The sequence below is a fragment of the Solea senegalensis genome, linkage group LG18 (assembly GCF_019176455.1).
Source record: "Solea senegalensis isolate Sse05_10M linkage group LG18, IFAPA_SoseM_1, whole genome shotgun sequence".
In the NCBI taxonomy this organism is placed as follows: Eukaryota; Metazoa; Chordata; class Actinopteri; order Pleuronectiformes; family Soleidae; genus Solea; species Solea senegalensis.
The window spans coordinates 670,597-696,061 of record NC_058041.1 but is presented as its reverse complement, the minus strand read 5'-3'; the positions used below and the strand labels follow the sequence as shown (position 1 = coordinate 696,061).

Here is a 25,465-nt window from a genome sequence, read left to right as displayed (position 1 = left end):
TTAACAAAAAGTGTTATTTTGTCACTTTTGGTTGTTTAAAGTCCGTTTGTCTGTGTTTAACTGTAAATAAATGTAAATCACACAAACCTACACAACAAAACAGCAGTCGGTCAGGAACTCCTGTCCCCCCCCCCACACAAGCTAAAAACGCTGATTTTCTCAATGGAGTTTGGTTCAGGAGAGTTAGCTTTAAGTTTCCCTTAAGAAAAGACGTAAACTTAAGCTGCCTTACATTTTTAATTGCTTAAGATACGTTTTGAAAGAACTTAAAACTTTGTCAATTTAGCAACTTCTAGCAGCAAATGAACCGTGCAAAGTAAAATAAGTTTTATTTTCTCCCTTATTTTACGATGCGTTTTTTTACTGTTAATCTTCAATACTTATTCTTTTTGTGAGTTGTGCTGCTTTAAACTTCCAAAAGTAAAAGAAAAATCTAAAGGCAGCATCTTAACATGGGCAATATGCAAATCCAATAAAAACTAAACTGAACTATCCCTTTAAGAGAAACACTGGCGCTTGTTTGTTAAATTGCACTTTTAATTATTTAATTTTTTATCATTTTCAGCACAGAGTTTCTCCGTGAGCAACTTTAATGCCATAATGTTAATCTGTTGAAATGTGCGTTGTGAACAATATTTTTTGATGTGCAATCGTTTGTTTGAGCGAGTGCTGTGTGAATGAGGAGGATGAAGATGGCGCCCCCTAGCTACAGCGTGAATGTGAGGATTACAGTCCAGACTCTGATCTTCCCGTGTGAATTTCATAGTGCAGTAACTGTGTTTAGTCGTGTGTTTTCAGGGTGAACTGTGCCTATGCATCAAAGAGCAGAAAATGTTGTTTTACAGAAAGAGACTGAAGGTGGAGAGTGTGTTTACAGTGGCTTTAGATTCTCGGTGCATGATCGAGAACGTTTGTCGTTGGTCTCCTTGAGTTCTTCGTCTTTTATTTTTCAGGAAAAACAAATGTTTCACATACTTCAGCAGAAATGCAGTGAACTCCTTGATGCTAATAAAAGCTTCCTCTGAAGCGTCTTCATGTGTTTATCATTTACCGCCGCGCCTCACAACACCCAGTAGCATTCCTGTGAACGTGATGATATCTCGTGAACAACCCCAGGGGATACTTTCATATGTGGCTCAAACGTTCACCTGGATTCACAGATTAATGGATTATATTTTGGTAGTAACACATCAAGATCAATGCGATCCAGAAACATTTTCCCTTTTCTTGTGACCATGATATCTCACAAACAGCTACAGGAAGTACTTCGATATTTGGCTCAAACGTTCACTTGGACTCCAAGATGAACTGAATAATGGAACGTCATGGTCACTGTGATTTGAACACCCTTTTTAATTCCCCTTTTCCTTGTTACCATGACATCTCATGAACTCCAGGGAGTAATTAAAAATTTGGTATAAATGTTCACTTGGACTCAAACATGAACTGATGATTTTTGATGTTATAACTCAAGGTTTTGGTGACCTCATGCATTCATGAATATTGTACTAGATTATCGACACACTTATTGTAGGAAATAAGGGACATTTTCACTTTATTTGACACAATCACTTGGATTTAAGGCGTTATCATGAAACTTTTTTTGGCGTCTTCCCTATAAATGAACGGGCACATGTTAAACTCTGCTGTCACGGTAATGAATAATTATAAATGCCTGAACAATGACGTGGGTCTTGTGACTAAGGCCATAAAAGTCGAGGAGTGTGAAAATGATGATTAAAACTATGAATGAAAGTTGTCACTCTGTCCCTGTCCAGCTCTCTTGGACATGGCGTGATGTGACCCTATTGGCTTTCCATAGGCACATGAGACGTTCAAGGGATCTTCGTAAACTTGTAAATCTAAATGTCGAACCAATCTTTTTCAATCCAGCGAGGACTTTTACACGAGCTTCGCGCCGTGTAAAATGTGAAACAAGCGTCTGTAAATAAAGAGAAAACTTAAAATATTAACTGACTACGTTCTCGTCTGTCTTGTGTCTTTTATTTTTACGTTTCACGTGACTCAGGGGTTACAAAAGAAGAAAACAAATGTGAACTGTTTACTACTTTGACATTTCCGACAGCACGTCAACGCAGCAGCAGGAGATCATCTGTTGGACAGGGAAACTAATCAGGAGCCAAGTAAAGACTTTTCAGTGTTGCTAGCTCCAGGGCTAGCGAGCTCCCACAGCCGGTCGTCCCACACGACTGTCGCATTGAGTTGTTTTTATTTCATGTAAAGTACAGTTTGTCCCCCGTACGTGAAAAACAACACTGGCGCGATGTTTTAGGAAGAGTTTTGTGGCGCTTAAAGTGACACGCCAGAGAGCCAGCTGAAGCTCGGCGGCTAGCTCATTAACTAACGTTAGCTGCTGGGGAAATAAGTGCGAGCGGAGGCGAGAGAAAATGGAGCTGGACGACGTCGTCCTGTACCAGGATGACTCGGGCAACTCCACCGTGATGTCCGAGCGCGTCACCGGGTTGGCCAGCTCCATCTACCGCGAGTTCGAGCGGCTCATCGAGAAGTACGACGAGGACGTGGTAAAGGAGCTGATGCCGCTGGTCGTAGCCGTGCTGGAGAACCTGGACTCGGTGTTCGCTGTCAATCAGGAGCACGAAGTGGATTTGGAGCTCCTGAAGGAGGACAACGAGCAGCTCGTCACCCAGTACGAGCGAGAGAAAGCGCTGAGGAAACACGCAGAGGAGGTGGGTTACTCTCCACACGACACGACCGCCGAACGAGTCCATTCAGATGGCGTGAGAAAACCTAATGCGGAGCCCCATTCGAAAATCTGACAATTCACTCCTCCGGTGCTTATAACAACGTTAAAAAATATCTTAAAGTTTGAACTAAGTACTTATATATGATAACTATAATCCTGTCTTTAATTCGGCATAATCACACCAACTCAAAAGTGATCATAAAGTTATATAAAAGTCATTATACTTTATTGAGTTGTTGTACTCGCCAAATCGTATCTACAAATAAAAGTTCTGTTTAGTTACAATAATCAAATCTTGCGTTTTTTCATTCCTTAAACAGTGCTAAATAAGGTGTACGGTGGCTGACACTGTAATGATGAGACAATATTTGTGAACATCACAATAAAAAAGCACCCGCAGTAAGTTGATGGTTGTCAGTTTCAGTTATTGAGAAAAAGCGTTTATTATTGAAAATGCAGTCCCGACTCACAGTACCCTTGTTAGCAGAGGCTGTTGCCTCATTTGTTGTTGAAGACTTTGAAGAACCCCATTTAAAAATGTGCCAATTCACTCTCACGTCGCTTATTAATTACACACCAAATCTCACTATTGCGAATAAATTAGTTTTAAACATCGAAAGTAACCCTTTCTATAATTCGGCATACTTGCAAATAAAAAGATTTTTTTGGAATATTTATTGCACTCTTTAAAGTGGTTGTTGTACCTGCAAAAACATAGACTGACAGAGTTGCATGTGTTTCCTCTGTCTCTAGTGTTTTGGTTAAAATAAATATTGACAATGCAGATGAAGTTGTAAAGTGAGAGTGGTGTGAGTGACTACATGTGATGCTTTCCCTCACACAAGTAGAGCTATAGAATGAATTCCTCAAGTCATTTAATTTTCTTGTGCTTTCAAAGTCCAAACACGCAGTCAAATCTTTCATTTTTGGACATTAAACCCTCAAGCAGCCCATTTCTCCAACCCCCTTTCCTGCTTCTAATCCCAGGATAATTAGTGTTGGTCAGCTTTGCTTGGACTGGAAACACGATTAAATTAAACACATTTACTTTAACACAGGCATTTTGTACAGGCGTTATCGCTTGCTGCTGTTGACATTTGACTAGACAGTTAAACGGCTATTGACAGCGAGCGACGGGTCACACAAAGCAGAGGTGTTAATAATTCATGTCAAGTCGTAACATGTTGCTAAAGCTGTTAGGTGGAGCCGTTGCACATGGTGTTTTTTTCCCATCAGTGTTAGTCTTGTTGCCTCTGGCTGCCGTGTGCTAAATACCACAGCCAGCTAACATCTCACAGTCCTCTCTCATGGTCAAGTGATGTCATAGGTCACGTCCTCTGACATCTACATCCTCCCTGGTTCGATTGGCTTCTCTACATGTCAGTGGAGGAACTTGGGTGAACAATCTTAATTCAGGATGTGGTGTTTATGTCTATAGTTAGTTATGACTGTACCAGGGAGGAGTTAGTCAACAATGAGGCAAGCGCTCCATTCAGGCTTACTGTGTTTCTCAAAGTATATAGGATTTAAAAATAACTTCTGACTTTGCAGTGTTTCCCAAAGCCTGGGTGGAGACCCACAGATGGGTCGCAGAGATTTGTCTTTGGTCCCCACTACAAATTAAGATTAGTTGAGTGTGTTTGCAAGTTTTACCAAACATCTCATGGAAATGATTTGTTTACCAATTCAAAATGACATTAGGTGTCACAGATAAGGCTGTTAGTAAGTCACTACGTCTCAAACTTGCGGCGCACAGCCATACGCAACCCCCCATTCTATTTCACACAGCCTCTTAACATCACATTAAATGTCTGTTTTTTAATATTTACATATTCATTTTTTTTTTATCAACAAAACAAACACTTATTTTGAAATTGGGTCTCAAATATTGCTATTGCAGTATCATGATGGGAATAAACAGTTATTTTCTTCCCCCACATAGATGAACTTTTCATTTGATCTGCCCCCTCCTGACCAGACTAGACACTCAGTGGCCCCCAGGTCTTTTGGGTTTGAGGCCCCTGCATTAGAGCATGAATAAAAGTGTGAAACTTTAGTCAAAATCCATTTGGATCACAAGACAAATTTGCACAAATACATGTTATATTACAGTCAGTATAATCACTGTATTATCTTTTTCTTTGGACATGCAGTTAAGTCTCCAAAGGTACCACTTTGCCTCTTGATTCTTCCACGTTGTTCACCGCTGCTCCTTGAGTAAAGACACGCCAGACGTACTGTTGCACTCAGCCGTCTCGCGTCTCCCTATTTCATTATCTCTTAGTCATTCAAACACCAGACCGTTGAAAAGGAAAGCTTTTCCCTTTAGTGCCAGGGCAAAATGAGTAGTCTGGCACAACACACCCACTTATTTAAGCTTCTGATAATTTGGCCGACAAATCTCTCTGGTAGCAACCAAAATTAATCTTACCAAATAAAAACAGTTCAAGAGCCAAGTACACTGCTTTTCACTGCTATGAGCCCAGAGGGGGGAAACCTCTGAGCAGTTTGTCTGAGCTTAAGAGAGGAAAAGGCAAGGCAGGAAATTCTTGGACTGATTTCCCTCAGCTCTTTTGTCCAGTTAGAGTCGTCTGCTGACTTGGAAGAGGCTGCAGCTTACATTGATAGGACGTAGGCTGTGTTTCCATCGTGGCACGGTTTGGATTAGTACAGTACGATATAGTTTGGAATGGTAAAGTCTTGGGTCAGAGAACAGTACCTTTTACTCGGTAGACGGGGTGTGGTAGCTGGCCGTGCCAGTGAGATGTTGACAACATCGAGCGCGACACAGCAGACAACAATGGCTTGCTGCTGTTTGCTGGCATCTTCTTTCTTTTCTTCCTAGTAAAAATTGCCTCATCTTCCATGGGATATTTACATCAGTTGCTAGGGAGTGACTCTTTTCTGTCACCCATCCGTACCATTTTACTCTGGTACCCCAAGGGAAGGGTGCTAAAGAAGGAAACTGTTGGGGCTGGTTATTTTATGGTTCTATTCCTAATAGAAACGCAAAGAAATCCGTACTGTACCAAACCGGACCATCCCGCCTCGTGGAAACAGGGCTATAATGGCTGTAATGGTAGTTTGGCATTAGAAAGAGGCAACTACACAGGAATAAAACCTTTTCTTTGTCGTTCTTAAATTCTGTAGTATATATGCCGGGCCTATATGTGGCGCTGTAATGCTGCCAAAGAGACGGCAAAGGAGATGTGCAGCTGTGTATGAACTCAAAACACAAAAAGAAGAAGATTTAACAAGACTACTATCTACCAAGAGATAGATAGAGTTGGGGGGCGATTGACATCACCATTTTTTATGAAAAACGCAAGAGTTGCGACATTAGCACTCCCAAAAAGTTCCATGTGGATACAAGCAGCTATAGATGACAGTGTTGGTGTGTCAGGTGATGTACAACCAGTATGTAACTGGAGCACCACATGCAGGCAGATAGCCTACACTGTTTAGAGTCGTTTTGGGGGTGTTTTGTCTTGTCTACAGGTCGTGGCCTTAAACGTCCTATTCCCCCCCCCAAATGTCCCAGTGGTACCCACGGCCAAAAACACTACAGAGAGTGGATCTCAATCTCTGTCGATTGAGTGCCAGTACAGTGGACCTCTCTCTCTGTGTGTGTGTGTGTGTGTGTGTGTGTGTGGCCACATGTATTTGTGTGTGTGAGAGAATGTGTGTTGGCACTCGGGGAACAAAGGCAGCCTTATGCATGCAGCACAGAGGAAAGGGAGCATGTTAAGACGCCGGAACATTAATTCTCTGGAGCATTGTCATATGAACGAGCCTTCGTCTTCCTGGGTCACATGATGATCTGCAGCATGATGTTGATCCACCATAAATCTGCTCTTTACATAATCCAGTGTGTTGATATTGTAGAACAAGGCTGTGGGCATGAGTTTGGTTCACATGACAAGCGGTTCATAATAAAGCGGAACTCCTGATTCAGCGGCCCTGATCTTGCGAGGCTGGTTTTCCCACTAACGTACAGTAGGGGGCAGTGGAGAACGACCAATCTCCCCACAACAAGACATTTAACCATCACAATGACTCCAAAGCTCTTAATTTAGTATAAAAATACTAAACCATAAGCCAGCTCCTTTGCTTCCCGTCAGTTGTCGTTAAGTTTCCGATATACAGTAGATCGAAGACGTTTATGTTGTCTTGTAGTAGATTTCTTAGTAGTTAGCCCTGAGGGATTAAACTAAACTTCAGTGGAAAAGGCGTTTAAATTTAACCTTTGTGTGGGGACAAAAGGGAAGCCCTGCTGCACCCCTCTGTCCAGTTTCTGCTAAATACTCAGTTGTTCGGCCTATAAAGTGTGGAAAAATGAAAATGATGATGTCCTCGAATGTCTTGTTTTGTACCAAAATAATCAACTTTTTTCTTGTTATTTGGATCAAAAATTCCCCCCAGAAAAACATTTATGAATCAAACCCACTCAGTCCGATTATTTCATTATCAAAATTCTTGCTAACTCATTTAGCAATCGTTGCAGCTGTACTGTACTTGACTTGAGGTTGAAGGAGGACGCTCAGGTGATTCTTCTGCGTGTGTCCTGCCCACGGCTCGACCACATGCGCCCACATCACAAGACTGGGATGTTTGTACACACTCAGCTGAGCTATCAACAGATGGGCTCCTAAAAAAACACAATCTACCAACCACTTAATTCTCAATGATCTCATTCCATGTACGTTTATTTATTTACTTAGGGAATGAGGCATGTGTGTGTTTAACCAGTGTTTCCTCTCCGATAGCTGTGGTAGAAACGATAACAAGTGTCCCTGAGAAGAGGAGTGAGCTTTGACGGCGCTGACACTGCTATGAGCTGCTTGTAACTTCCCCCCCTGGTGTGCGTGGGTCTTGAGTATACAGTCATGCACGCGGGCTTCAGCCGCCGCTTGTTTTTGTCTGCTGTAGGTGACAAACCTGTCGCTGTGCACCTGTTGCACGCTGAGGTTGAAAAGCTGTCGCAGCAGCAGAGCAGAAGACAGACACCGTAACAGTGATGTCCACGAGCAGATCGCTAACGCACACTCGAAATTCTATGATACGCACACTCAACGCTCATAGATGTGATGATTGTGAGGTCATTCGCAGCTGCTGGAGCTGCCTTTTTAGAAATGGCTCAATACCAATTTTTGCATCCGATATGATACTGATATCAAAGAATAGAATAGAATAGAATAGAATAGAATAGAATAGAATAGAAAGCCTTTATTGTACAAGACAATGAAATCAGTGGAGGGTTCCTCTGAAAACTTAACTGGTGCAATAAAACAAGATTCTAACAATATTATATATAATATCACAATAAAACATACTATTAAAGTATGTTGAATAAAAATAACATTAAAGAGGGGTGAGTATCTAACAGATACTGTTAATGACACACAACTCTTTTACTGCCTCTGTTTAGTGAAGCATTGATATGTTGTATAATATATATTATAGTGATATTTGGGGTTTTCATGTCGGATCTTATGATTTCTATTATCTTTGAAGATGCATTAAAGTTAGAATTTAAGAATTTTGTCCACAGAGCAAGAGACAGGTGTAAAATACCAACAAACTAAAAGTACCGGTATTGATTAAAATTTGAACAATAAAACTAGAAGTTGAATTTTAGGTATTTTGATATTTATTGGCATATTTTTTTTTTTAACCAATCATTGATATTAAGTAAATACAAAGTGAGCTACTGTGGCTCCATTGCCGTCTCAGTGTGGAGACTTTTTTTACTGCTTATGAGAATCAAATGTCTGTATGAAAAATAAAATAAAAAGTTTGTGCCTTTTATTTCTTATACTTGGCTCAGAGGTCAGTACCACAATTGAAAGACCTTTTATTTATTCATTTTTGTAAAAAGTTAAAAAGTACTGATAAACATTTAAGTCATGTAAAGTTTTGTGTTTGTAAAATTCCACATTTTGACATAGATTTTCCTATTTTTTGTAAATCCATTGTTTGCAAAAAACAATATTGGTCGACCCCACAATAAACAAAACACAGGCTTCTCTCTTGCAAGTCGTTATAGCGTCTGTTTTCAAATGAAAAGCCTGTCACTTTTTAACTTTTCAGAGGTACATCGCCTTTGAAGACTCCCTGGACGGGGAGAAGAAGGACCTCCAGCGTCGCCTGGAGTCTCTGGAGTCTCACACTCGCCACCTGGAGCTGAAAACTAAGAACTATGCAGAACAGAGTGAGTCTTTGTCACTGTACATCTGTCACAAGTTTCACTGTACACACTCTATTATTAGATACACACACACACACACACCCTGTGAGCAGCATCAACAGTTTACAGGTCTTGTGACTGTTTGTGAGCCAGATGAGCCTCAGGCCGGATGAATCTTCATGTCCTGAGTGAAGACATTCTCTAAGTGAATATAAGTGTCTTTTAAAGCCAAGGTGAGATTGGGCAGTAACGTGGGAATACAAGGAAACAATGATTGAACTGTTTGAATGGAGGTGGACGGGTTAATCAGGCCTTGGCCTGTTGGGGGAAATCCCCAACATTGCCCGTAGATCGCTGTGATTGGTTGATTGACCTTTCTCCAGGGCGGACATGAAGTGGACTAGCAAATGCTGTGATTTGGCTAAGGGGGAAAAATAAACCTTTGAGTCTGCACAGAAGCATAGAACAGAAACGGACAGAGGAACGTGTCCTATAAGACGATACCACGATCGCCAACACGCTCTAGTCCTTCTAGGCTTCTGCATATTTGATTTGGCTGAAATTTTCACTCCAGATACCATTTATCCTGGCTTAGGCCTGGCTTAGGCCTGGCTTAGGCCTGGCTTAGGCCTGGCTTAGGCCTGGCTTAGGCCTGGCTTAGGCCTGGCTCAGGCCTGGCTCAGGCCTGGCTCAGGTCTGGCTAGGGTCAATTCAGAGAGTCCGATTAACAATGAGCAAAGGGGATTGGTTACCTTGCTCAGGGGGACCCCAGGCTTTGATCTGACAGGGACTCTTTCCTTTTCACTTTGCTGTTGGCTGCCCTGATTTATTTTAACATAATAAATAATGTTGACATATTCGGGAAATCCTAATATCTTCGATTGTTTCCTTTGTGACGGCCCTACTTCCGGGAACATCCTCCATTTTGAAAACCTTTTTTTACTTCAAAACTTCTCGAAACACAGCAAACGCTAGTCTCTTAGCCTTCCCAGGGTTCCCACGGGTGCTTGAAAGCCTTGAAATATTGTGAATTTCCGTCTGAATGTTGTGTATGAAAGTAGTTAAGTTGATATTTAGGTAAATGTCTCTTTTCTCGTTTGTCATGACGCCTCCTACTGCTTCGTGCTGTGTTGTGGACACTGTCCACTGTCTCTCTCACTGCCGTTGACATCAGAGTCCGTGCAGAACATTGAGCGAGTAAAGTGGAACAAGAGAGAGCAAATGATGACATGATGCCTGGGTATATGAACATTCCAAGATCTCTGTCTCACCAAAGAAAATGACAGAAAGACTGTCTTTGACCAAGATCCCAAAAGGACAATCACTTGAATTTAAGGGAATTGGTCCCTGGAAAGTCCTTGAATTTGATGTCAACCAAGGTGTGGGAACCCTGCTCTGTTCTTGCTTTAAAAATATGAATAAAAGCACCTATAAAAAGCTAATTCTAAGGCTTTGAAAAACCAAAATACTTTTATTTTAAAACAATTATACACTTAAAAAAAAACCATACTTAGGGGAAGTGCATTCATTTTCTACCAATAAATGTTACAAACTGGTATACAATGTGAAGGACCGTGTAGTCTTCCTTGTGTTGCCATTGTCATAAACAGCCCTCATGATGTTTGCATGACTGCACCACTGACAGCGTGTGACTGTTTTTTGTTCCGCCGCAGAGCCGTAACATGCGGAGGGAAAATTTGAGACTGCTCAGCAAACTCTCCTTTCATTTCTGTCCCTGTGACACTTCTCTTTTCTTTAAAGTCTGCTTTCATTTAGGCCGTGTTTTTATCATGTTACTGTAGCAGTGTTATGTTTTTAACCTTTTGTTGACATTTTTCCAGGGTTATTGGTGGTGGGAAAACAAGTTTAACTTAAATGTCATGGCAAAAACAATCACTAAATTAATCATGAGGCTGATAGTTGGTCTAAAATGTATTAATAAATGAAAAGTTTCCACAATTTAGAGAGCATATATATATATAATGAAGAGAGTTTCATCCGTCACGTGTTTAGGTTAAACAGTGGTTTAAAGTCAGCACCAATCAAAAATTAATGTATTATTTTGGATTTTATGGCTGTAATCAATGATTATTTTCAACTTATCAACTTATCTGTTGATTATTTTCCTGATTAAAAAGGGTCTGGAATTTGGGAAAAGTGTGGATAAACCTCTAAATGATGACGTTCTCATATGAGATGTTAATTTTTGTGTCAAACAAGTGAATGATCCAGAAATATTCACATTTAAGAAGCTGAACCACTTCATCAATTAATCTAAGTATCAACTGTGAATCATCAGGGATGCAATGACCAAAAGATTACAAAATTCTGATATTTTGGCAATCAAATTTTGATCAGTTTGAGTGTTTTTGAGTGTATTTCTGGGTTATTTGCTGCGTTTAACAAAGAAATAATTAAAACTGAATAATTTTTGGTTTGGGAAAAACACACAATGGCATTTTTTGACATTTTCTAACCGAGCTGCAGGATTTTTAACGTAGGACTTTTTCCTTTTAGCGCCACTTCCTTTTTCTCTGCACCTGTCCTGGCTTATTTCTGCTCCACTCTTTTAGCATCACTTCCTCTATTCTTTCTCTTTCTCTCTGCTCTTAGTTTTCTTCAGAATCACACACGCAGAATCACCCTTAAAGTCGCGATATGATATTTATTTCCATCCATGCAGCTGCTGTTGTTGGAGGTGTTGCTCTGCACGCGTAGGTGTTTATTTTCAACGATTATCAGCCTGGCCAATTATCGGTATTTTGCCGATAATTTCATACAAATTGCACTACTGTGGCTTTGCTGCTCGCGGCCATTTGCTCTCTAATTGATATCGTCTTTGGAAAAACAATATCGGTCGACCTCAAGTAAAAGCTCTTGTGATTGAGCTGCATCAACTGTCAGATTACATGGATTATAAAGGTTGTTGCACTGTTTTATCATTAATTTTTATTGGCTAGATATGAGACTGATTCTCCATGTTTTTCATTGTTTTTACCACGTCAAACTGTTTGAATGGATTTTATTCTCACAAATCACTTACATTTAAATGTGGAAATGACTGATTTTTGATTGTTGTGAGGGTGGGATTAGAGGTGGGATTGTTGAAGCAATGTGACCCTCTTCTGGCTGTGTCATGTAACTACAACAGTCACTACAGATATTGTATTACTCACTGAATATGTCATGTCACATTTGTTAACTCTTGTAATTCTGTTTTTAGTGCAAATATCTGCACTTATGGTGAATCCTGGTGTTAACTCTTCTTATTTTTAACTTCTAATCCAGTCAGCAGATTGGAGGAGAGAGAGGCAGAACTCAAAAAGGAGTACAACACCCTTCATCAGAGACACACTGAGGTGAGACAGAAGTTGTAAGAAGTCCATGTAAAGCTGTAATTAACTCATTATTTTCATATTTCCTCAATGAATCTAGTAATCGAAAAAGGTTGTTGATTGTCGTTTCCTCAACCTCCAAAAAAACCCTCTTGTTTTGTCCACTCACCACAATTAGTCAGTTTTACTGATTTCTGTGTTATATGGAGCAAAGAAACCAGGAAATATTCACATTTAAGAAACTGAAAAATGTGAGGAAAAAAATTAAAACAGACACTCAAAAATGTTAATTGATGATCGAAATAGTTTTTGACATTTTATGGACTAAACAATTGAGAAAGAAAAGAATCGACTGATGAATCAATGATGAAAACAATCATTAGTTGCAGTCATATTAGTCTATAAGGACAATAATCCATATTAGTCCTTGAAAATCATTTTACGTATAAAAAGAAAAATTTAAAATCTGAGAAAATCTTTAAACCTTGATATGTTTAACAGAATATTCTCAAGATCGTGATATCCGTAAACTATCCGACATGAAAAAGTGGCGTCAAGCTGTTTTGTTGTTTTGGCCTCTACCACCGTTTTTTATTATACATGAGTAACAGATGCCTCAGTGTCAGGAGCCAAATAATACTGTTGAATAATGTCGAACAAAGAAGCAGAAAAGCTGTCACTTACACACACACACACACTTTATACATTTGCATCGTCTTTTGTCAGTCCGACTGCCACAGCTGTGGGTAACCATGGCAACCAGCCTGTTTTAAGACAGTAGCACAGTATAAATGTCAACATGCTCTCCTGTGTGTTTACATCAATGTTAAAAGTCAGATTTTAGTCCGACAAAGACGATAATTTGGTTATCTTAATGTCACGTAAACACGTTAGCTCGACTAAAATCTGGCTAGTCTGAGGAAACTGATTCAATACACACATTAGCTTATAGAGAGATACAGCACCACCTATGGAGGTGGAGTCAGACGTACATCATAGTCGGACTTGGCAAGTTGTCCGTTTGCCTGTCTTAGTTGGACTATGGCCTTAGCTTGATTTAAACTGTGCATGTAAATGGACTGAGTGAGTGATTGTAATATGATTCCATGACTGTTTCCAGATGATCCACAGCTACATGGAGCACCTGGAGCGTACCAAACACCAACACATGGTGGCGCCAGCAGAGCCGTCCGATGCAGTCACGTCGGCAAGAACGCGGTAAGAGACAAACACGCCATGTTTACTCACTTCATTCACTTGATTTGTTATTTTTTGTTTTTTTAAATTCAGATTATTAACCAGCAGGCCTATCAATGTCACTGCTCTCATTTGTAAACACAAAGACAGCATTCCTCTCTTTTCAGCTGTTCATTTTATTTTTTTTCCAGACAAAACTGAAATTCTACATCACAACTTTAAGAAAAACAATACAAATCATTTTTAGGGAACAAAAACAACTGATTGATTAATTGATAAAATAATAGACAGATTCATCGACTATGAAAAATAATCATTAGTTGCATGTTAATAAAAATAATAAAAAGAAACTTGACAGGCAGGAGAAATATTTTTAAATAAGAAGTAAATTCAAAGAAGTTTCTGTGATTTTTCAGCTTCTCAAATGTGAACATTTTCTTTGAAAACTGAATCATTTTTGGTTTGTGAACAAAACAAGACATTTGAGAGCGTCATCATTTTCAGGTTTGGGAAACACTGATCAACATTTTCTGACATTTTATGGACCAAACAATTACTTGATGAATTGAGAAACTGTAACCAATATTCTTCTCCTGTTAAGAAAATGCTGTGATATCCAGCGATCTATGACCAGTATCGGACCGATACCGAACTGAATATCATCCCCAGTATTTATCAACCAATTTCATGTGGCCCACCACTTAATATCAAGCTTAAATGTGTGTGTTTGTATAGATTAGCATTATAAATGACTTTATTTTGAAATTCTGTAAAATTAATGTTATTGCTATATCACAACCAAATAATAATTTTGAGCAAATATCAGCCACCTCTACTGAACAGGTTTGTTTTTCTCCACATAATTGGACTTTTTCTTCACTTGACCGGCCCCCACCTGACCAGACTAGATGCTCAGTGACCCCTAGGTCTTTTGAGTTTGAGACCCCTGCTTTGGACTGTGTAGGCACTCAGACAGGCCACATCCACCACCACCAGTCTCTCTCTCTCTCTCTCTCGCCTTCTCTGTAGCTGATGAATCTCCCCATTTCACAGCCAATAGGCTGCAGCCTAAGAGGATGTGTACGTAACGAGCTGCCTCAGCATCCAAAACACACACACACTCACAGAGGGAGAGGGAGAGCGATGGAGGGAGGGAGGGGTGGATGCTTCTGTCACAGTCGGAGAGGGAGAGAGCATTGGAGAGTTCTAGACTGCACAGCAGCAGCTGTGTCGCATCTCAGCTGAGGATAGGAAGGAGGAAGAGGAGGAGAGGAGTGTCCCTGCTCCTGCGTCCAGGATTTGTACACTTGGTGCAGACCACTTTGCTCCGTGGTTCTAGTGGTTCTAACCATAACCCAGCAGAGTGACTCCAGTGCTTCACTGCCTCCCACCTCCGACCAGGTCTGCTCTCATCACCCCCTGGTCCTCGGGCGAAGGCACTGGGCCCTGATCTGGGGGGGCCATGAGCCCCGGGTGTATGCTGCTGTTTGTTTTTGGCTTTGTCGGAGGAGCGGTGGTCATCAACTCTGCTGTGCTGGTGTCTCTGTCTGTGCTGCTGCTGGTTCACTACTCTGTCTCCACCGGCGGTTTACCTGCCCTGCCCTCCTTACCCTCCTTACCCTCCAGACCCTGCAGGTATCTTCCTTTATCTCACACGCGTGTGTGTGTTTGTTTGTTGACGAGGTGAATTTGTAGCCACTGCTGCCATGTGGCTGTGATTTCATCATCAGACAGATGATGCACACGAAAAGTAGGTCAAGAGGAAGAGAGAGGGATTACTGGCAGAGATGTAACTCTGGCCACCACACTGCTTGTGTTTACTATCGACGAATGGGTCAATTATTTGCTTGATTGATTGTTTGGCCCAAAAAATGTCGATCAGTGTTTTCCTAAAACTACAAAATCCTCATGATCCTCATGATAATCACTGAAGTTCATCAATGACTCGAGCTGACCACATAGTTCGTCAGAAAAATGGTCGGAATAAATTGCAAATTTGATGCCCGAAAAGTCGTGGAATTTGACCCCGTGTCAGTTGTGGTGAACATTTACGGCTGAAAGTGGTTTTTAGTGAAAGGGCGTGGTAAATTGGAAATGGGAGGGGTGTAAAAACTGACCTGAAATACTTCTATTATGTGATTTGACGACAGGTTTCGAGTACGTGAATGAAAGTTGGTACACATGTTCATCAGGCCAGGAAACAAAAAAGTCAACGCCCAAAATCCTCCTTGTGTTTAATTTTTGGGCTGCAACTAACGATTGTTTTAATTCTCAGTTATTCTGTCGATTATTTTCCCGATTAATCGATTAGTTTGGTTGGTAAAATGTCAGAAAATATTGATCAGCGTTCCTCAAACCTGGAAATGATGATGTTCTCAAATGTTGATTATTATGTCGTAATTGTTATAGCCCTAATTCATCTCATTTAAATTTTTACAGTCTTACTTGTTTCTGCGATATTTACCTTTTACGGATTGTATTGGGTTTAACATTTCTCTTTTTCCGATATCCAGTTCTGTGATTTTACCAGTCAGTCTTATCGTCTTATCCGTAGATGAAACTTAATTCATGTTCAGATACTTCATAATTGAATCATCTTAATCAGGCCCTATAACAGTTATTTTCAAAAGCGATCAATCTGCTGATTATTTTCTCGTTGAATCTTGTTGTTTGGTCCGTAAAATGTTAGAAAATGTTGATTTATGGTTCACAAACTACAAAATGATGATGTTCTAAAATGTCCGGTTTTGTCCACAAACCAAAATTATTCAGTTTTAATGATTTCTTTGTTTATATGGAGCAAACAAACCAGAAAACATTCACATTTAAGAAGCTGATAAGTCAGAAAACCTGTGTTCACTTATTAAAATAAACCCTCAAACCAATGAATTGATTACAGGTCTAAAATATATTGCTTTTTATGTTGGTAACGCGTGGTTGTAAACAAACACTGACCATGGCATTGTCTGTGTCCGCCCGGTTCAAAAACACAAAAGGCAGCTTTGGTTGCCGTGGTTTGGCCTGGATGTGACCTCCTGCTTTCAATATGTTGGTGTGTCCATTGTTTGTTTTGTACGGTCTGTCTCGCTGCTGCTGCTGTTCTCTCTGTGGCAGCCATTGTTCTCCCAACAATGTACAGTATTTTTGTCTAAAGATGCACGATATTGGACCTTTTTTTTTTTGCCGATATCCAATATGCTGAAATAGCTTGGGCTGTTCAATTTTGTAGCACCAAATCAAAACTTACACTTGGCCTTTTATATAACAGTTGTATCAAGTTATTGGACAGTTCTGAATCGGTCATGACATGTTTATAGTACTACAATGTCATTTATACACACAGCAGCATAGATTGTTGTTTTTAATGTTAAATAAAGGATATTTACGTGTGTTAGAAACAATGAAATTCACTCTAAATATGGTCAAATTTTGTTGAAACACAAGTAATTTGTTTTTTTTTAACATAATATTTTGTTTTTGAATTTTAAAAAAAAATTGTATTTCAGTAAATTATTCAATATAATAAATATGATGATTAGTAACGTAACATTAAAACCAGGAAAAGTCATCACAGTTATGACGATATTATCTTGTCTATGGATCCAAGTGAGTTTCAGTAGTTCAGCTGGAGATGACGTGGCTCCGCCTCCTCGAGCTGACAACCATCCCAGAATCCGTCTCCACCACAGAGACGAATGGTTTTGTTATTGGCTCAGCTAATAGGTGGGAGGTAAATGGGAGTTTATGAGGCAACCAGATACTTCACCGCCAAATACTCTCGACGACAACGACACCTTTCAGTGAAGTGTTTGTTAAACTGATGAAACATTATGCAGCTTCCACTGAAGTGGAAAATGCCGGGGTCAGATTAAGAGATTTGCAAGGGCCATTTAATTGTGCAAAAGCAAATTTAATCCGGAATCTGTTTACGTCAGGGTTGAGTAGGGTCACGCACACACAGTTCTTTTATTTCACAAGTGGTGAAGTCCAAAACCATGATATTATTATGGCTCAATACTGCATATTTATGTCAAATACTGAAACCAATATCACAACATTGAGTATCTCATACATAAATCAGTGCAACACTCTATTTTACTACTACTAAGCAATGACTAAATCCCATTTTCTACTGATGCATTTACCGTCTAACCAAAACCACCCTTTTTGCAAACATAATGCTCCAACTTTGTAGAGTCATACTTAACATAACGCAACAAATTTATCCATAAATGTGTTCTTCTATTAGCAACCTCCTGTTCTTCCGTTTTTGATTGATCAATGTGAATTTTGCCATTAAATCTTGGTAAGAATGGACCCACTGATGACGTCACCAAAATGATCTGATTTTCAAGAAATCCCCGTCTTTCATTAATGAGCAAAAGCTGCAAAAACACATGTTGATATCTCTGTCAAAACTTAGCGGATTTGAGTGACATTTGGTGTGTGTATGCAGGATCAGACGCTCTACCATCAGACTAAGTTTCATGTGGTGATCTGATCCGGATTTGGCTGCAATTGAGATTCAACATGGTTCAGTCCCCTTGAACAAGTTCAGATGTGTGTATCTGAGCGATATCGTAACAGAACAGGATGAATTTTGTCATGTTTAATGTTTATGTACGATGGTGAAAGCTATAAGCAGGTACAGTTCTATACATATCCAGAAAGTTCTTCTGGTGCTGGTTTTTAAAACACAGGTGACAAAGTGTTGTTGGAGGTCTGCGATCTCTGAGTGATCTTGTCATTTACTGTTTTACAACCTCTGGTTTGTTAGTTAAGTACTGATGATATATGATATGATATTGACATTTTTAGGATCATTTTGAGTTTCCTACTTTCCTTTATCCGATATGTCCGATGATTTTGACCAGTATTGCGCCAATACTTTATTGTGTCGGCTCTACCCTCAACATAATCAAAATTTTGAAGTTATCCTGTTAAAAAATGTCGTAACATTTGGTTTATTAGCACAACACATTGGTACAGACATTTATTGCGTCACATGATGCTTTTATTATTATTACTCTAACCTTTATTGAAGATCAACAAATCCCCTGACACCATGAAGTTGACACTTGTAGTTTTTGTGTCTGGTACCAGACATTCATGTCCCCCTTAGGATGAGTTGTAATAACTTAAATGTTTCCCTTACATTGCCTTTTACCTAATATATGACCAAGTACTTCCAAGTTAACATTTTCCCCAACAACCTTTAGCTTTTACATTCATTTTAGTGCTAATTGAAAGATGGTATAACTTCACAGAAGTGCTGGCATGGTTGGGGACCGTTAGTCTTCCTGTTGCTGGTGGTGTTTTACCTACATTTTGGTCATTTTGTTCACATTATATAACAGAACTGTAACCAGTGAGTCATTCTTTGCAAACACGTCCTGTGTTCTGTTCAGTGTAAATACATTTTCTCTAACCCTTCACCCTGTGTTTGTCTCCGTCTCCCAGGAAGGAGCGTCCCATCTCCATGGGCATATTCCAGCTTCCTGGCACTGATGGCGTGACCCCCGACCTGCACCGGGAACCCACGGACCCCTCGGCCGAACCATGGAGATTCAACAACCTCAGCCACCCGCAGTCCAACACAAGCCTCAAGGTGTGACACACACGGGAAACACAGACATAAGAAAGGCTTCTTTTTTGTTTTTAGTAGAGATTTTGTAGAGATTCCCACGGATCAGACGAGTGACATCATCCTCGCTTCACTCCACAAAGAGGTTGTGGAAACTTTCAGTGGCAGGAAAAAACAAAGAGTACATTTCTATTCACACAGAGTGGATTCTTGAGTGTGTCCAGAATTTTTAGATCTTGGTGTGTGTTGGTGGCTTGGAGCCCAGGAAGCAGGGGAAGTGGTACCACTCTGGGGGCCCTGCCTGTAACCTCGAGGGAGGGTGGAAGGCACAGAGTGTCTTCACATTGTTGCCGTTGGAAACCGGGCTTCAAGACTCCCATCGTGAATATTAATGAACGCACTTATACATGCTTATTTGCCGTTACTACACCAGTGGTTGTTTTAAGAGTCTGAAGGTTCTTGGGCCTTTGGAGGACAAGTCAAGGTAGTTCTTACCATTAGTGAACGTCCACAACGGGGATGGGAAGTCCATATTCTGAGAAGTCCAGATAGAAATAAAGTGTCCTCAAGCAGATGTACACAAATTAAATCCCAAACTAAAGTGCTTTAGTGCTCTTCGAGAAATGAATGTGGTGAATCAAATTGATTTAACGTTTTTCAATTTTGTTAATTAAAAGCTCTTGTTTTGATCATTTGTCATTACCATGCTTCTCAGTGACCGCTGGTGGACAATTTTACTTCTTTTTATTTAAACTACGACACAATTATCAACACATAATTCTCACAATCAGTCACAATTCTCCAACTGTCACAAATATTCCTTTCCCCTGAAGAAGAAATAAACAGCCCACAACATGACTCAGCAAAAATGCTGCTGTTTTTAAAAACTGTATTGAATTCTGCAGTTTTTATAGTTTTTATTTTTCCATCTCTGTGATTTTTGACGAGTATCCGACTGATACTAAGTACGGTATTGAGTTTCACCCTCAGTACAAACACACAGCTGGGTCTTTGTGTTGTTTTGTCTCCTCTGACTTGACATTTAGATTTGCAGTTAATGATCCCGTCCTCTCAACATGAGGAGGAGCTAGCGTGTGTGCGTGTGTGTGTGTGTGTGTGTGTGTGTGTGTGTGTGTGTGTGTGTGTGTGTGTGTGTGTGTGTGTGTGTGTGTGTGTGTGTGTGTGTGTGTGTGTGTGTGTGTGTGTGTGTGTGTGTGTGTGTGTGTGTGTGTGTGTGTGTGTGTGTGTGTGTGTGTGTGTGTGTGTGTGTTTGTTTCTGGATTGTTGACAAAAGCAGGAGTAGGAGGGAAACTGGAAGCCGTCTCCCAATTGGCTGCTGCCGTGGCAACATGATGCTGACACAAGCATGTGAAAGGAAATACTCCCATCAGTGCAGAGAGGGCAGAGAAGAGATCATTTAGAAGGATTTAATCTGGGAATATATTTGATTTAAAAAACAAACTACAGTATGGAGGAGGTTTTAGTCCCTCATATGTTGGTGTTAAGTATTTTTTTAAACTCCAGTGTATTATTAAATCATTAAACCCTGCCTTCCTCGTCTGTTTTTAAGACCTAAACAAATCAAATTTGGAGATTCAGCAGCTAATTGCTGATAAAAACCTGTGTTTGATTGGACGCACAAATTCTAGGTCACATTCTCTTCCAGAAGAATCCATGAAAACGTTTGTTCTGTTCCGTTAAAATCCTGCTTATTCCTTTCAACTTGGCCAGATTTATATTTATATCCTCCACAGCACAGTCTCTTGTTTTGGTTTATTATATTTTTCTTCTCAAAGCTTTTTCACTGAATGGATGAATTGAAAAAAAATATCACTGAGCAAGGTTTTTATACTGTCCCTCGTTTTTTGAGGAGCAGTTCCTCCCTGTGTGTTTGGAAGCTGAAGGTTCACGAGAGAATTCACCGAAAGAGGATCAGGTAGACCTCAAAGTGCAACCCTGGTAGTGAAAACAAACTAACCCAGTTTTCTGCATCACTATCTTCATTAACATGGTGGTACTGCCAGGCAGCGTCTTGATGTGTGAGTTGTGTTTGTGAAGCATGAGAAGCAGGGTTCCCACGCGTCCTGGAGAACCTGGAGATGATTGACCCAATTTTCCAGTCATGGAAAACGAGAAAAGAAAGTCAAATGTCCTGGAAACGCTTAAGTTATCCTGGACTTTTCAGCCCTTGGGACTTGGTGACAAAATTAGACAAGACATAGCTTCAATATGTCTTGTCTGTCATATTGAAGCAGCTGAAAATGATATATATATAATGATATAACCCTCGATATAACCCTCGTGTTGCTGTGTCATTACGTCGTGTAGTGAGTCTGTACGGCTCAAACATGTCGACCTCATGAAGATCACAGTTTCTCTTGTCCTTCGTCTCCAGGACGAGTTTGCCGGTTTGACTCCCTCCAAATCCAGTTCTCCAAACTCCAAAGGCGGAGCTCAGGGTGGAGGACCCTCTCAGGATGTTACCTCTAAATCAAACACGTCCACATCTCCTCGTGATGGGAAGTCCAGCAGTATGAGTTCTGCGTCCGGTCAGGCCGGTGGGAACATGTCCACCACGCCGCTGTCCACCACGCCGCTGTCCACCACAGCTTCAGATGTGACCATGGAGTCTGTGAACTCTCCTCTCCAGGAACAAGAAGGTTCGGACAGGATCAACAAAAATCTGGACCAGAACAGCGGGAAACCAGAGAGCAATAAGAACATCTCGGTGGTACAAGGGGGACAACAGGAGTCCACACCCCTCAAAGGTGAAGGACGGTACTGCAGGTAGAATTTCGTACCAGGCGTTTGTATTTATCTCCATTTTCGTTTGGTCGTACTAGACGGAGCAGAAAATGCGGAGAAGTCTGAGGTGCAGAAGATCATAGAGTCCACTCCGGAACTCAATATGGACCTCGAGGGCTGCAGGGGAACCAGGTACAAGTCTGGTCTAACTATTCCAGTAATATCTAAACTAGTTCAGTCAAACCTTCACATTTTCTGACTCTGACTCCTCCCCCTCTCCGTCCAGCACGCCGGCTAAAGGCGGCATCGAGAACCTGGCGTTCGACCGGAACACGGACTCTCTGTTCGAGGAGCTGTCGTCCGCGGGGAACGACCTGATCGGAGACGTGGATGAAGGAGCAGACCTGCTGGGTAAGATGTTCACTCCTAACATCCTACTACTTGTTTCTGCTTCTCACACCTGTTTTTTTCTTTGGCTTTACCGCGTCATCGCAGATGAGTTTTCTGGTGTGTATCAGTGAACCTCTCTCACCGGCTTCTTGACGTCTGTGTTTTAGTCTCTAGTCGATGTTTGTTTTTCATAGAATAGAGAACTGTGGTGTTGTCGCAGTTTAGGTGTTTTTTTTAGCAGCGTTAAATAAAACTGGCTCAACAGCGCCCTCTCTAATATCTCCTTCAGTGTGTCAGTAGTTAGTCAGTAGGTTGTTTTTTCTAGTCTTTTCTAGCCTTCGTCGTGTCCTGTTACGGTGATGATGTATAAATACGATGTAAAGTGTTTCCATTACACTTTATAGATAAACTTTCATATCGACACGTCTGAAAAACCACCTCGTGAAAGCTTAAAATGTTTTAGCGACATTTTTCAAAATGTAGGTGTTTTTATTGCATTTCTAGAGGGTAATAGTAACACAACTAGTGTGTACCTTGCGGCTAAGATAACCACTGTTATCGATTGCTGAAGAAATAATAATTGTTAAATGCTGATTATTTTAAAAATAGTCTCATTAATCTTTTTCTTTTCCTCACGACGCTCAGATCACAACTTTCTCGGTAAGAAAGATGATGTTTGTGCGTGGGATAAGATTAGATTATTGCTAACTTTTCTCTGTCTCACTCAGGAACACATGAGATAATAAGCTTTTATTCATTTACATGACGTGTGATTGTTTTCAGGTATGGGACGGGAAGTGGAACATCTTATCCATGAGAACACTCAGCTGCTGGAAACCAAGTTAGTTTTCTTTTTTAAGACTTTTTTCCTTCTATACTGTTACTGTATGTATTGTATACACAGTATGTATATTTTTGTGATTAATTCATCAGTGGATTAATTTATCAGTTGTTTGGTAATGTAAGAAAATTCTGATTTAAAAACCTTGAAATGATGACGTTTTCAAGTGTCTTACTCTGTTTGAATGATTTTCTTTATGTGGAGCAAAGAAACCAGAAGAAATTCACATTTAAGAAGCTGGAAAAATACTCAAACTGATGAGTCGATGATCAAAATAGTTGGCATCTTAAAAAAAACAGCTGATTGATTAATCAGTGCAGCCCTAATAAATATTGAAGTCGTGTGTATATATACCACCATTTTAGACATGAGCATTTAATTCACATTTAATTATTTACATATTAGCTTGTTTTTCTTGTTTTGATTCTCTCTTTGAATTAAAAAGTATGTTAAAGCTACTAAAGTTTCTTCACTTCACCACACCCTTAATTCTAATTTGACTGTGAAGTAAAAACCTGAACAAACAAGCTCCCTGTTCCATCTCTGACAGAAAGAACAATGCTGCCACCTACTGTTTGATGCAGACATGACACTTTGAAATGTCTGTGTTTCAGAAACGCTCTGAACGTGGTGAAAAATGATCTGATCTCACGCGTGGACGAGCTGTCGTGCGAGAAGGATGTTCTTCAAGGAGAACTGGAGGCTCTGAGTCAGGCCAAGGGCAAACTGGAGGAGAGGAACAAGGAGTTAGAGGAGGAACTCAGGAAGTGAGTTTTTAACACACACGCTTTCCAACGTGTCACTTAAGGATAAACATGGAAACTGATCGTCTGGTATTGATGTTTTTCTTTCTCGCAGGGTTCGAGCAGAGTTGGAAGAGTCCAAACACAAAGTCAAAAATGACAACGAGGACGATGTGAGTCTTTGATTTTGTGCGATCATTATATTTTGTTGAGGCAAAATACTTGTAATTTGTTAATCTAGTTATGTTTTTGTGTCTGGAGGCACCCAGTGGCAGAAATGTTGACTAGTTTCTCTACAGGGGAAAATAAAGCCCAAATATTTCATTTGGTTCTGTTACATTATGTGTTTACCGCAGCGTGATTGACGCTTGTGTTGCCTCCACAGAGTGACGTGCCCACAGCGCAGAGGAAGCGCTTCACCAGGGTGGAGATGGCTCGCGTCCTGATGGAGAGGAACCAGTACAAGGAGCGGCTGATGGAGCTGCAGGAGGCCGTCAGATGGACCGAGATGATCCGGTAAGAGTTTAACGCGCGGGAGCGGCGTCTGAGCAAGGCTTTTCAATAATCTATATTATATTATTATATTTTTGCTGCACACAGCGTGTTTCTCTGGATGAGTGACAGTACACTGTAAATACACTCCACTCTTTCTGATCTTAAAATACACTTATTATTACCATTCATGATCATTCATCATGTTTAATGAACGATGCTTTTGTTATAAATATGGTCAAACACAAATAATTGGGCTTACAATGAAAGAAGTGTTGTTAAATGACTTTTTCTAAAATATCGTTTTGTCGATTCTTTTTTGTGTTTTTCACAAATATTGAATGTCATTTTGATAAAAGTCATTATTTATTGGTTTGGTTTGCAACCCAACTTGGTAAACACACTAAGAACATCCATATTATTGTATATTAAGTCCTTGGTTCTCAAACTGTGGTATGTGTAACAATTTATTCTCAGTGCACCACACAGATATAATACAGATATATTTCGCAGTCCTCACTTTGAGACGTTAATGTGAATTTTCTCTTTCAGAGCTTCAAAGGAGAATCCGTCTCTTCCAGAGAAGAAGAAATCCAGCCTCTGGCAGTTGTAAGCTCCTCTTTCTCTCTTTTTTCTTTGAACGTCTTTTGATGTAATGAAAAGTGACTTTACTTTTACATTTTATTTTTTTCCTTGTGTTTTGTGTCTTTTGTATTCTCCGTGTTGTGTGGTTGTTCTTCTCTCAGGATGTAGGTAAATCTGTGAAACGGTCTCACCCTCTCTTTTCTGACTTGATTTTTAAACTGGTAGAACAGAGGAGAGCCGGGACCAGGAAACAGCCGCTCTGATCTCACGTCTGAGCCTCTTTTTAAATTTTTTTTTATCATTATTCTTCTTCTTTTTTTTAGTAAACAGATGTGAACAAACGTCGGGTTGTTATGGTCTGATTCCGGCCTCTCCTTTGTTGCTGAGTTTTTAACAGGAATGACTTTGGTGTGATTTGAAGAAGAAGAGTAAACATGGGAGAAGAGCTGGTCGTAGAAACACAGTCTGATGAATCTGTTGTCTCTTCTGTCCTGCTGTCTTGTGTGTGTGTGTGTGTGTGTGTGTGTGTGTCCCTCTATAATCCTGCCTGCGTCAATGATGATGTCTGTGTGCAGGAGGTGTGTTGGCAGCGTTGCTATGATTATGTAGTCGTAGTAGTAGTGAAGATGATTATTATGGAA

General features: G+C 40.3%; 1 protein-coding gene across 6 annotated transcripts in view; it reads left to right on the top strand.

Annotated features, from left to right (window-relative positions):
* The first annotated feature begins 2,094 nt into the window (after positions 1–2,094).
* The window catches only part of spag9b (sperm associated antigen 9b), a 32,372-nt gene continuing 9,001 nt past the window's right edge, over positions 2,095–25,465 (top strand). For 2 of the 6 annotated variants that reach the window (XM_044013415.1, XM_044013412.1), the window contains exons 1-14: positions 2,095–2,708; positions 8,816–8,936; positions 12,201–12,271; positions 13,368–13,465; positions 18,905–19,052; positions 21,424–21,796; positions 21,872–21,965; positions 22,060–22,184; positions 22,947–23,004; positions 23,619–23,771; positions 23,863–23,920; positions 24,133–24,263; positions 24,792–24,848; positions 24,986–24,988. In XM_044013415.1, the coding sequence (XP_043869350.1) occupies positions 2,409–2,708; positions 8,816–8,936; positions 12,201–12,271; positions 13,368–13,465; positions 18,905–19,052; positions 21,424–21,796; positions 21,872–21,965; positions 22,060–22,184; positions 22,947–23,004; positions 23,619–23,771; positions 23,863–23,920; positions 24,133–24,263; positions 24,792–24,848; positions 24,986–24,988 (1,790 nt within the window). In that variant the 5' untranslated portion in view covers positions 2,095–2,408. Of the gene's footprint in view, positions 2,709–8,815; positions 8,937–12,200; positions 12,272–13,367; positions 13,466–14,632; positions 15,080–18,904; positions 19,053–21,423; positions 21,797–21,871; positions 21,966–22,059; positions 22,185–22,946; positions 23,005–23,618; positions 23,772–23,862; positions 23,921–24,132; positions 24,264–24,791; positions 24,849–24,985; positions 24,989–25,465 lie in introns of those variants that run through there. The other 4 variants (XM_044013416.1, XM_044013414.1, XM_044013417.1 and 1 more) reach the window with 4 other exon arrangements.